Source organism: Geotrypetes seraphini, chromosome 11 (genome assembly GCF_902459505.1).
Source record: "Geotrypetes seraphini chromosome 11, aGeoSer1.1, whole genome shotgun sequence".
NCBI lineage: Eukaryota > Metazoa > Chordata > Amphibia > Gymnophiona > Dermophiidae > Geotrypetes > Geotrypetes seraphini.
In genome coordinates this window covers 139231588-139245527 of record NC_047094.1, presented here as the reverse complement: position 1 = coordinate 139245527, position 13940 = coordinate 139231588, and the positions used below count along the sequence as shown (strand labels likewise).

Below are 13940 nucleotides of genomic sequence, written 5' to 3'. Positions count from 1 at the left end.
GTATAAGTTTGATATTTTTAGTGTATTTATTGTATTTATAACACTGAAGCACTTTCAATGAGCACTTTAGGGGTTAGAGAAATATGTAAGATATATGAATTGATGAAATTGTAATTAACAATAAGAGGAAATGAATTGCAATGAAATTGAATAAGAATTTTAAATGAGATATCTTGATTGAATTTGACTAGGTGAATCTATATGGTCTGGTATGAGTTGGTCCTGAGTTTCAAAATGGCATGCTGATTTATTTTAAGTAATATATATATCCCATACCAAAATAGTACTTGTAGTTTAAATTTAATAAGTTTTAAGGATTTAAATTAATAAAAGAGGAGGTATAGTGTTTAGAATTATTTATTTAAAAAAATTAATGTAATGTAGTTTTTAAAAAAAATAAAAAATAGAGAATTCTATATTGGTAGGTAGGTGGAGTAATAGCCGGTGATGTTTTAAGGAGATAAGAGAGTAAAGTGTTTCTCTCTTTAAGCAATCCCATTTTGGGAAACATGTTCTCCTAAGTCTGAGGCTTGCCCCATTAGAAGTTAATTAATGTAATGTGATTAAAAGTCAACAGTTAAATTACTAAATTCAATTATTTAAGTAGTGTATTTAATTAAAAGTTGGAATATAGAAGTAATGTCCATTTTTGATAATGTGCAAATGGTTCTCAATAGTTTCATATTTTGTGAATATAATACCATTTGAAGTTTGTGTTTTTTTATAAAGACAACAAGGACACCTATGTGCCTTTATAAACCAGGCTTGAACAGTAGTGCACAAATGTTCTTGCACAAATTTATACCTGCTCCGAAGGTGCAAGTACTACTATAACTACTGCTAATCATTTCCATAGCGCTACTAAACATACGCAGTGCTGTACATTAAAACACAGAAGAAACAGTCCCTGTTCTAAAGAGCTTACAATCTAGTCAAGAAGGTGCATCAATACATTGTTCAGGTGAGGGAATGATAAGACAGATATTGGTGCTTAGAAGGTGGGCTGGAGCTTGGAATTGAAAGCAGTTTCAAAGAAGTGGGCTTTGGGTCTGGATTTCAATACTGTCAGAGACGCAGCAAGGCAGGATTCCGGAATGTTGTTCTTAGAGATTCTGGAATGCTGCTACTATTTGGAATCCTCAAAGAATAGCAACATTCCATGCAGAATCTCCAAAGAGTAGCAATTTTTCTATAGCGCTATACATCAGAACACAGAAGAAACAGTCCCTGCTCAAAAGAGCTTACAAGCTAGTCAAGAAGATGCTCAGGTGGGGAAATTACAGAGGGAATAAGACAGATATTGGTACTAAAAGGTGGGTTGGAGTTTGGAATTGAAAGCATTTTCAAAGAAGTGGACTTTCAGCCTGGATTTTGAATTCTGCCAAAGATGGAGCCTGATTTATTGAGTCAAGCAGTTTGTTCCAGGCATATGGAAACTTATCGGATGAGTGAGGGAGATACTGAGGAGCTGCAGAGCAAATATACTTGTAGGTCAGTAAGAAGAGTTTGAACTATATGCAGAAACGGATAGGAAACCAATGAAGTGACTTGAGAGGGGTATTGTGGGCATAGAAACATTTGCAGAATATGATACGTGCAGCAGAGTTCTGAACAGAAAGAAGGGGGGGAGAAATGGTTTAGCGGAAAGTTCCAGTAGTCTAGACGAGAGGTGATGAGGGTCTTGGTAGTGCACTCAGTGTGTGTATGTTCTATATTCTATGCATGTATACGTATATTTCATAAACTAGACACATTCATTGCAACTTTGTTCCAGCGCTGCCCAAATGATGTCCCTGCAAATGTCTACTAGAGAATGACATAGGGAAAAAAATTGTCCCTGTCTCCGCCCCGTCCCCGCAAACTCGGTCCCCGTCAACCATCTGATCCCATCCACACAAGCCTCAAATAGTTTTATACTGAACTTATTTTATTGAAATATAAAAAGAAACAATATTCTGTACAATTGTCATTTTATAAATCAAAGGTTCTAGCCGCTGAACTAGAGAAAGAGGGCAGGGTTTTGTTTATAAATGTTTATCAACACAGCTAATATACTACTTTATTCTAAAGCAAAAAAAAAGAAAAGAAATAGAAATTTTTTTTCCTACCTTTGCTGTCTGGTTTTTGCTTTCCTCATCTTCTCCTCATTCAATTCCTTCCATCCACTCTCTGCCTTCTCCATATGCTTTGTTACTGTGCTTCTCCCTTCTATCTCTTCCTCCCCCCTCCCCCCATTTGGTCTGACACCCATCTTCTTCCCTCCGCTCCCCCCATAGACTGCATATCTGTCTTCTTCCCTTCCATCTTTCCTTCCCTCCCCTAGGTGTTTTTTTAGCATCTCTCTCCTCCCCTGGTATCTGTCTCCCAGTATGTGCCTTTTTTTTCTTTATCTCCTCCTTCCATCCAGTTTCCTTCAGTGTCTGTTCTACTCTCTCCTACCCACTTTCCTTCAGCGTCTTCTCCCCCTCTCTCTTCCCCATTTTCCTTCAGCATCTTCTCCCCTCTCTCTCTTCCCCATTTCCCTTCAGCGTCTTCTCCCCTCTCTCTCTCTTCCCCATTTCCCTTCAGCGTCTTCTCCCCTCTCTCTCTCTTCCCCATTTCCCTTCAGCGTCTTCTCCCCTCTCTCTCTCTTCCCCATTTCCCTTCAGCGTCTTCTCCCCTTTCTCTCTTCCCCATTTCCCTTCAGCGTCTTCTCCCCTCTCTCTTTTCCCCATTTCCCTTCAGCGTCTTCTCCCCTCTCTTCTTTTTTTAAGGCAACAGCCTTAAGAATGTCATCTTTAAGGCAAATGCTGTCTGCATTTAGTGCATTTAAGTGTGGATTTGTATTGCACATTTTAGAGTCATTACTCAAGGCACTCTTCGATGGCTTGGAAGCCCTGCCGTTTCTAGGTTTGCCGTTCATTTGGGAAGCTGACTTCTCTTCGCTTACCACCACATTCTCAGCCAGGGAGTGGTCCGAGCATCTCCCTCCCTCCCCCTGGTGATTTTTCTTTTTCTTTTAATAAGCAGCCGGAGCCTTGAAGTTGCATGCGGCGGCCGGAAATTTCTCCTCTGACGCAACTTCCTGTTTCCGGTTGCATCAGAGGAGAACTTTCTGGCAGCCACAAGCAACTTCCAGGCTCCGGCTGCTTGTTGAGAGAAAATTAAAAATCACCAAGAAGGTGAGGGGGAGGGAGATGCCCAGACGGCAAGAAGGGGCTGCTGGACTGTGTGATCGGTGACCGTGTGCATTCCCTCCCTTAACTGCGGAGACAAAAACAACAAGAACGAGAGGGTATTCCAAAAAATTAAGAGGGGGCAGATTCAGGACTACTGCTAGGAAGTTCTTTTTCACCCAAAGGATGGTGGATACCTGGAATGTGCTTCCAGAGGGTGTGGGTTTCAAGAAAGGATTAGATGATTTCCTGAAGGAAAAGGGGATTGAAGGGTATAGATAGAGAATTACTATACAGGTTTGGACCTGATGGGCCACCATGTAAGCGGACTGCTGGGCGTGATGGACCTCTGGTCTGACCCAGCAGAGGGAATGCTTATGTTCAGTGTTCTTATGTTCTTAAGGCTATTCACCGCTCCACGGGGTGGTGAATGGCCTTGTCCCTGTGGCGTCCAATTTTTTTTTCTCCCACTGTTTTGGGGGATTACCCGTAGCTAGCCATGGGTAACAGCCACCGTGTCATTCTCTAATGTCTACCTGAGGTTCACATAAAGTCTACGCCATCTTGTCAGCACACCTATTTATATGTAGGCATTTGATGGTGCAGTTTTGAGTCATTTTCCAAGTACATTATAAAGCATGCTTTAAACAAGGGAAATGCTTTATTATAATCCTCCCTAAGTGGTATTTTAGCATGCAGCTTAAATGCTATAAAACCTTTGAGTGGAGTTTGAGCATGCATGCCCCTTAATTTTTAAAATCCTATTTCTCACTGTTGTCCTATGTTGCATGACATACGGTTGATTTGGCAGCTTGTGAGCCCATGCCCAAATATATCTACTATATATTGCAACTGCAACTGACAACCATAGTTCCCAGCTGGCTCTCCTTGAACTTACCAAAAAGCAGTTTATACTTTTAGGTGCATATATGAATTAAATGCATTTTTTCTCAGCATATCAGCTTTGCTCAATAAGACAAATGTTTGTCTTTCAGGTTTGTCTGCACCTGTGCCCAGAGGCAGAAAGGGAAAGAAAACTAAAAACCAGATGTTGCTTCCAGAATTAAAAAATGCAGATTGGCTTGTAAATTGTAATCCAGAAATTGTCTTACATGATGATAGCTACAAGAAACATCTCAAACAACATTGCAATAAGTGAGTATATCAGCAACACAACTGAACTGCAGGAAACAAGTAAAGCAGAGAGAGATTACTGTTGCCGTATTTCAGCAGTGCAGTATGAAACAGACATAGACAGTGCTGGTTAGGGCTCTTCAGCATGGAAAAGAGGCTGCTGAGGGGAGATATGATTGAAGTCTCTACAAAATCCTGAGTGGAGTGGATCGATTTTTCACTCCGTCAGAAATTACAAAGACTAGGGGACATTCGATGAAGTTACAGGGAAATACTTTTAAAACCAATAGGAGGAAATATTTTTTCACTCAGAGAATATAGTTAAGCTCTGGAACGTGTTGCCAGAGGATGTAGTAAGAGGAAATAGCATAGCTGGTTTTAAGAAAGGTTTGGACAAATTCCTGGAGGAAAAGTCCATGGTCTGTTATTGAGAAAGACACGAGGGAAGCCACTGCTTGCCCTGTATCGGTAGCATGGAATATTGATACTCCTTGGGTTTTGGCCAGGTACTAGTGACCTGGATTGGCCACCGTGAGAATGGGCTACTGGGCTTGATGGACCATTGGTCTGATCCAGTAAGGCTATTCTTATCTTGTTATGCAACGTGGCAGAAGCATAGGAATACTGTTAAAGCATGGCTTAGGCATAGACGTATGGCTGGAGATGGTGCAGTACAACAGAGACTTAGCAGTTTTGCAGTAAGTACTACAGAAAATATTACAGGAAGAGGGGTTTTATAATATTAGAGAGACATTTTTTAGTATTACAAGAATGTGCAGAGACATGCTGTTACCACAGTATGTATGTCAGAGACATGCTAGCACTGCAGACATTTTGGGCCATATTCTATAAATGGCATCATAAGCTAGGCAGTGGTAATTAACATGTGGCTGGCATCCATTTTTGTAGACGTTGCTGATATAGGTGTCGTTTACAGCAGTGGTCCCCAATCCTGTCCTGGAGGACCACCAAGCCTTAATGAATATTCATGAAAGAGATTTGCATATAATGGAGGTGACAGGCATGCAAATCTGCTCCATGCATATTCATTAGGACTATCCCAAAAACCTGACTGGCCAGAACAGGGTTGGGGACCACTGGTTTACAGAATCCAGCACATTGAGTTAAAGCAGTGCACAAAAGTAATAAAGGGAAAACCATAAAGTATGCAAATGGAAAATATAAATAAAAAAATGTAAGCAATAACAAGATAATATGCACATGAAGATATAAAAGATAACTTATAAAAGATATTTAAAAAATTGACCAATCGGCAAGTGTACTGTGATTTTAACACAAATACAAATCAGTAAAATAGCAAATACACAAAAAAGTTAGAATTGAAAAACAGATAAACCAAAATGAACATGTTTCTGCAAACTGCCGGGGGGAAGGATCTTATAGCGTTTTTAAGTTAAACAAGATATGTATAACAAATCAGGGAGGTTTCAAGATTGATTTGGGTGGACTCTATTTCATAATGGTGTTGTCTTTTCATATTTCTAAATAAATGGTTTAAAAAACACATCTGTGATAAAACAATGGAATGCACCAATACCCACTATTAACTAATTTTCTTTTCTAGAGTCCTTTTGCGTGTTCGGATGCTGTATTACCTGAAGGCCGAAGTATTAGGGGAAGCAGCTGATAAAGCTTTGGAAGGAGCCTCAGCTAGGTAACAGGAAAATCCACCCAGATCTGTTTGTCATTCCCTCTGTCTACCTCCTCATTCCTTTGCAATTCCCTACCTGAGCCGCATGTGTTGATTCACCCTCTTTGTCTGTCATAATTAGATTGTAGGCTCTTTCAAGCATGCTGCATATGCCTGCTAGTGCTATAGAAATAATAAGTAGTAAGAGTGCTTGATTTTTCAAGGAGTTCATATGTTTGAAACTTCATTCACAAATGGGAGTGATTTTTAATAGTCTCGTTTTTGGTTTAACATGGGGCATAACATGTCTTATGGTGGTGATTTTATAAACAGATGCCCTGTCAAAGTTCCAGAAAGGGGAGAGTGTGGCAAAGTGGGTAAAGCTACAGCCTCAGCACCCCCATTACTCCTTGTGACCCTGTGCAAGTCACTTAATCCCTCCATTGCCCCAGGTACATTAGATAGATTGTGAGCCCACCAGGACAGACGGGGAAAAATGTTTGAGTACCTAAATAAACTCATGTAAGAACAGGTCCATCGTGCCCAGCAGTCCGCTCATGCGGCGGCCCAATAGGTCCAGTGCAGTGCAGTAATCCTCTATTTATATACCCTTCTATCCCCTTTTCCAGGAGAAAACTGTCCAATCCTTTCTTAAACCCCAGTACCGTTCTGAGCTCTCCTGGGAGAATGGTATCGAAAATGGAATGAATAAATAAATGTCACCTATTTTATGAGTGGCCCAGACACCCGAAATTATCCCCAGAAGTGCCCAAATTCTTATGCAAAAATTTACACCTAGTGTGAAGAAAGTATAAATTTGTGCAGATTCTCTTTGTGTATACAATCATAATCCTGCCTTTCCTCCAAATGAGTACTTCTTGGAATTGGCATTAATAAAGGTTTTCTATTTGTATCTTGCTATATCTGATCACGTGACAGTCCATTGTGAAATTCCTGTCTATGAATTTGCAGCGGGGAAATGTTTTTTAAACTTGACTGGAAAACTTTCAAAAGGTCTCTTGTGCAAGTTGGTAAATTTACCCTTTTAAAAAAATGTAGTCATTCAATAGCATAAGTTAAAATTATGTTAGAGAGAATTGCTCCTGTGAAAATTTAAAAAGTGATTGAAAAAGAGGCAATTGCATTGTTAGGGAAAAGGTGGATCCTCAGTTACTAAAAATGAGTACAGTAGAACCTCCATAGTTGACCACCTCCTTAAGTTGACTTAATTTTATAGATCGGACATGGTTACTGTTGATGGGCAGACTAGGTGGGCCATTTGGCCTTTATCTGCCATCATGTTTCTCTGTTACATGTACTCAATGGAAGTCTCATAGGTACATCCTACAATTACTGAAAAATATTGCAGTTAATTGAGATATGATGGCCCAAAGGAAAGAACTCAAAGAGCTGACATTGAAAGAAGAGATTGATGTATATTTTCTGGAAAATGTAACAGAGTAGACACCAAGGAAAACATGAAAAAGATAGAGGAATGGTCTAATATCTGGCAACTAAAATTCAATGCAAAGAAGTGCAGAGTAATGCATTTGGGGATTAGAAATCAGAAGGAGCCATATGTGCTGGGAGGTGAGAGGCTGATATGCACGGATGGAGATTGGGACCTTGGGGTGATAGAGTCTGAAGATCTCATGGCAAAGAAACAGTGTGACAAGGCAATGGCTGTTTCCAGAAGGATGCTAGGCTGTATAGAGAGAGGCATAACCAGTAGAAGAAAGAAGGTGTAGATGCCCCTGTACAGGTCATTGGTGAGGCCCAAATTGGAGAATTATGTTTAATTTTGAAGACCGTATCTGGCGAAGGACATAAAGACTTGAAGGGGTCCAGAGAAAGGTGACGAAAATGGTAGGAGGTTTGTACCAAAAGACATATGAGGAGAGATTGGAAGCCCTGAATACGTATACCCTAGAGAAAAGGAGGGACGGGGAGATATGATTCAGATATTCAAATCTTTTCCAGAGAAAGGAAAATGGTAAAACCAGAGGGCATTATTTGAGGTTGAGGGGTAGATAGACTCAAGAGTAATGTTAGGAAAATCTTCTTTACGAAGAGTGTGGTTGAAGCCTTGAATTCGCTCCTGAGGGAGGTGGTGGAGAAGAAAATGGTGACAGAGTTCAAAAAAGCATGGGATGAACATAGAGAATCTCTAATCAGAAAATAATGGGTATATATTGTAGAAATAGGCCAGTACTAAGGGCATACTTACACTGTCTGTGTTCTGTATATGGCCATTCAGTTGGGGATAGGCTGAGGAGGCTTCGATAGCTGGAATGGTTTAGGTGGGCTAAACCATTCCAGAGCCTCCTGTAGATGGAATCTAAGCACACTACTGGGCAGAGCTCTGGGTTTCTGTCCCAGAAATATCTAAGAAAAAGAACAATTAAAATGAATCATTAATTTATGGTGCATGTACAGTTGGGCAGACAGAATGGATCTTTCTAGTCTTTATCTGTCGTCATTTACTATGTTACTATGTAAGCAGCAGCCAAAGAAAGATGGTAGAACATTTTGGTGTTAGCAAGACCACAGCAACACCCAAAATCGTAAACATGAGTACTTGGCAACACCCAAAATCGTAAACACGAGTACTTGGACAGATATGATAAGGAAAGTGGAGACCTACAGCGGAAAAGGAGGAAAACTTCCCTCAATGAAGACAATAAAGCCACATTAATTGGTTCAAACAAATGAGGGCAGTTAACACCTGAATCTCTGGACTGATGATCAAAGAAGTTTCTAAAAAATTTGCACATGTATTTGGAATAGCAGATCAAGTGGTTGGCTGGATAAATTTAAACTGCGACACGAGATCTCCCAGAATATCTTGTGTGGTGAATCCAATGAAGTTCCAGTAGAAGAGTTCATCAAAAAGTTCCCAGACTTCACCAGAGGCTTCAAAGATGATGACATCTTTAATGCTGACGATTGTGGATTCTTTTTCAAGGCGATGCCTGACAGGAGCCTAGTCATGAAGGGTGACAAATGTAAGAGTAGAAAACTTTCCAAAGAACATTTCACAGTTCTGCTTTGCGCTAGCTTAACCAGAGAGAAACTATAAAGCCCTTTGTGATTGGTAAATCACAAAGTCACTTGCATTCAAGAACCTGAAGACCTCCCTGTCACTTGGAGATCAAAAAATGCACATGGATGACTGGTGCCCTATTTAAGGAGTGGGTAAGGGGTATCGACCGAGAAATGAAGAAGAAAAAATGGTGTATTCTACTGACAATAGACAACTGTCCTGGCCACCTGCAAGTGAATCATCTTACAAATGTGACACTGAAATTTCTGCCTCCAAGCACAACCTCAAAAATCCAAGCTGTTGACCAAAGCGTCATCAAAACATTTAAAATGCACTACAAAGCCCAGCTCATGCAGTGGGTCATTACTAAAACAGAAACCTGTGGTCCGCTGCATCAGTTACACTCTGGATGCTGTCCTCTGGATCAGTTCTGCTTGGAATAAAGTTCAGCATGAAACGATACTGAAGTGTTTCAAGAAAGTTGGGTTTGTCACAATTCAAGAGCACAATGCTTTGGCCCCATCAGACAGTCCATCTCCCATGGTAGAATCCGAAGAAGTAGATTTTGAAGGTTTTGTTGCATTGGATGATGAGGTGGCAACTTGTAATGAACCTGACCCAGAAGCAATTTTCCAAGCAGTATTGACTGAAGTACAGACCAGCGTAAAAGTGCATGAAGCAGCTAATGAAGTGGTAGAAGCAAGTGAGGATGACACAGAAATTGCAGAGACTCCAAAAGGAAGAGGATGTCAAGCATCTGATAATGCAGCTGAAGTCATTTGCTGTGGAAAAATTCTCAGTTATGCTGAGTGGTTTTGCCAGCGTTGAGAAAGTTAAGTACATGTACATATCAGTACAGTAGGCCTAGTTCCTTATGTTGACCAGTTTGTTACAGTCCCTTGGGTGGTCAACTTACAGAGGTTCTACTGTATTATGATAAATCTGAATACATAACGTGTTAGAATTAGTAAAAAGAAAACAATAGGGAGCTATTTTCAGTAAATAATTCAACTGGCATTTAGGGGGAATTCATCAAGCAGCGTTAAGGCCTTAAGTTGCTTTGTTTGGCCCTTAAGAAGACTTAAATGGCCCTAACATTGTCTGACTAAAATTTTGTTTATTTAAGAATTTGATATATATCGGCAAATTTGGTAAATCAAGTCAAGGCAATTTACAGAGTTAAAATAATAAAATACAAAGATTGAAATGAACTAAATAATAATGGAAACATGATCCCTAGCTGTAGTCACTTGAGACTACTTCTAGGGGTGCCATTTTACTGAAGGCGCCAGGCTGGGCCTTGCACCTGCCTGTAGCCCCTCTTTCCATCATCCCCAAGACCAGCAAAGATAGCACACCCCCTGACTCACCTAGCAGAGAGTACTTTGAGGAGTCTGACTCGGATGTCTCCAACCATTCAGATGAGTACTTGCCAGAATATTTGCAGAAGAATATTATGGTATAACCTCTGATCTTTCCACTCCTCTTGAACGACTCAAATCTTCACCAGAAAGAATATATTTTACTGGCTTTATAAGGCGGATGGGGCAGGCTTTGCTCATCAACTATTTGAAGTTGACTTTGAAGCAGCAGCAAACGAATGCATTCCTTTGCATAGGATCATGAGATACCTCAGATTCTAACGCTCTTTAGTAAAAGGGCCCCTTAATTTGGATTGGGGCTTGATGTAAAATCTGTAAAATTATGATGTAAAATTTGTAAAATTAATGAGAAAAAATAAAATATCATTTGTCAGTTGTTTATGGAGAAGGAAGAGAGGACTAGGTAGGCAGATAGGTCTACAGAAGAGGTTAGTAAATGAAAGGTTTAGTGACCCTCTTCCATCTTTTTCTTTCTCAGGGATTTGGATGTCCTGTTGCCCGACATTGACTATGTGGAGATCCCAGTGGCTTGGTGGAATGCAGAGGCTGATAAATCTCTTCTCATTGGTGTGTATAAGCACGGTAGGTATCTCAGGAAGAGCATCTTTTGTGCATCAATTGATATATGGGGAAGAGATGATAAAAAAATTAAGCTTTCCTTTTTTGTTGAAGGCATCCTGAAGCTAGGCAGTCCCACATGTTCAATTCCCACTGCAGTTCCTTGTAACCCTCCATTATTCAGATACAAAATAAGTGCCTGGATATAATATGTAAACCACTTTGATTGTAGACACAGATAGGTGGTATATCAAATCCCATCCCCTTCCTGGAAAAAAACCGTAATTACTTACCTATAACAAATGTTCTCTGAAAAACAGCAGGATACATAGTCTCCCATACTCTTCCTTTTCTGCTTGGAGTTGTATTTTGTAAGCAAGAGACTTAACTGGCTAAGTCCCATGGGACGTTGACGGCTGTGAAGATGCACACATGCTAAATGCAACTCTCGAAAGCTTTATGTAAGTAAACTGGAAAATGATTCCCATGAGTACATCATCCACCTGTGAAAATATGTACTGTATTTTGCTGTGCTGCTACAGTTAAGGTCTCCTTTGTGTAAAGGCCACATAGGCACTCATTTTTTAGTCTCTTTTATGAAGAAACAGGTGTTTTTAAGTGTCTTTAACTAACAGCAGAGGCTAAAATCTGGCAGCAGTTATGGCTAGACTGATGCAGTGGCCATTTGTGCCTGCTCAGGAGCAGGTGTAAATGTTAGCATATAAATTGCATGCATTTTATATATCATACGTGTTTAATCATGACTTCATCCTTGCTCTACCCCAGAAAAGGCCTACATGAGGTTATGTCAAGGAACACACCTTTTACATGTGTAAATCCCCTGGGTAATTTTATAAGAGCCTTTTATATGCTTGAAAAATACTTCATAAAATAACCTCCCTATGAGTAGATTACACTTCGCACATTACAAGGACTAGTTCTAGGTGCCTGTTTTATAAAGATGCGAAGGCACCTTTTTGGACTTCTCACATCAGCATCCTCTTAGGGCCTGAATTGATTAGTGGTTATTGACCATGCCGTTAAAAGCTCAGGAAAAATTTTTAAAACAATTAAGAGTTCTACGTGGAACTCAGAGCAAGTTGAGGCAAGAAAAGTGGGCCTGGGTAGGGGCAGAGAATAGGCGTGGTATGACCTAGGCCAGGAAAACCGTAGCTTAATATACTGGTGCCTAAGATGTGTTAAGGCACCGGTAGGCGCAATCCTGTAAATGGTGGTGAGCAGCACTTCTAGAATCAGCCCATTCATTAGTGCTCAATATATTACCAACCAGCTACGTTTGAAAATCTACTCCAAAAACACCTCCAGTTTGGTCCTTCTTTGTACAATTTGTGATTTTTAACTACTCAGATATAAAAGGACCAAATCAATACATTAATTTAGCTACCCGGTTTTAGCTAAGCAAATCTTTTGAATAACTACCCCTGAATGTTTTGTCACAATTTTAATCTTTTTTTTAACCTATCGTAAGTACATCTGAAAATGCCAATCTTTGTTTAGCAGCATTGTTTTCTGTTCGTTTCCTTGAAACTGGTAGAGGCAGAACGCATCACTCTTTTTTGCAGGAATTGATTCTAGGACTGGCTCTTAAGCAATATTCCAGAAATGTTAGAAAAGCTTACATTTTTTCTGAAGAGACTGCTTTAGAATCTGCATTAGCATGGACACCAGTGTAAGATCAGACAGAATGAAGGAATAGTGATTTACAGACCCTCCATGAGATAACCTAACCTTTTAAAAGTGATCAGAGGTTGGGTGGGGGGTTGGTACTAGGACGCTGTCTGTTAGAGAATTCTCACGAAAATTTGCAGGAACCATTAAGGAAGCCGCTTAGCACTGAGCAGCCCCACTAAATCGTGCGCCTGCTCATGCTTCTCAGCGCAGCTGAAGACACTCACAGAAGCCTGTTAACAGCAGGGCAGGAACTTGGAAAGTTCATTCCTGTCCGCTGCACCTCCAGTGGGGATCGGCAGTAGAGGTATGAGGCTAGGGCAGGGAGCAGAGCCTGGGAGGGAGGGAAGGTGCAGAGTCTGACGGGGGATGGAAGGAAGGGTGCTGGGTGCAGAGTCTGACAGGAGGGAGGGAGGGAAGGAAGGGGGCTGGTTGCAGAGCCTGACAGGGGAGGAAGAGAGAAAGGGAAGGAAGGGTTCCGGGTGCAGAGTCTGACAGAGGAGGGAAGGAAGGGGGCTGGGTGCAATGCCTGACAGGGGAGGGAGGGAGGGAAGGGTTCTGGGTGCAGTGCCTGGCAGAAAAGGAGCTGGATGCAGAGCCTGATGGGGCAGGGCACTTGAATATTAAGCCAGCCAACTTATATTCGAGTCAACCATTTTTCCTCCTGTTTGGGGGGAAAAGGGTGTCTCGACTTATAGTCTGATCGACTTATATTTGGGTATATACGGTAAGCGAAAAGAAAGGCATTGATTCTTTAGCATCCTGCTAAACCCCTTTTCATTTGAGTTGAAAGAAGATTGTGAGCTTAATGGACTCTTGGTCCGACCTAATATACCCCCTCCTTTACAAAGCCACGCTAGCGTTTTTAGTGCCGGCCACGGCAGTAACAGCTCAGACGCTGATAGGAATTTGAGCATCGGAGCTTTTACCGCAGCAGCCAGTGCTAAAAACGCTAGTGCGGCTTTGTAAAGGAGGGGGTAGTACTGTATTTCTTATGCCACTCCTGCATCTCTGTCTAATCTAATCTAAATCTTTAATTTATATACTGTGTCATCTCTCCAAAAGGAGCTCGACTCGGTTCACATAAAATTGAAGTGAAAGTAGTTAAATTAGAGAGAAAATAACTTGTTGTTGAAGACCCTCATCTGACATCTTAGAGAGAAGAGAACAAATTTTCCTTCAAACTGTTGATGATCTTATATTTGATCAGGAAAAAGACCTAGATCTCAAAGTAGTTAAACAGTGAGGTAAGGTAGCAGCCATACCAGAGGGATGGATGTAGGTGTGTATTACTTATCTCTTGAAATAAATTCTGAGAAGTTTCTATT

The 13940-nt window shown here is 40.8% G+C and overlaps 1 protein-coding gene across 6 annotated transcripts in view; it reads left to right on the top strand.

The window, feature by feature from the left end:
- Positions 1–13940, top strand: part of CHD6 (chromodomain helicase DNA binding protein 6) — a 218304-nt gene that overhangs the window by 142429 nt on the left and 61935 nt on the right. For all 6 annotated transcript variants that reach the window (XM_033962937.1, XM_033962936.1, XM_033962934.1 and 3 more), the window contains 3 exons: positions 4151–4310; positions 5875–5964; positions 10844–10947. In XM_033962937.1, the coding sequence (XP_033818828.1) occupies positions 4151–4310; positions 5875–5964; positions 10844–10947 (354 nt within the window). The remainder of the gene's footprint in view (positions 1–4150; positions 4311–5874; positions 5965–10843; positions 10948–13940) is intronic.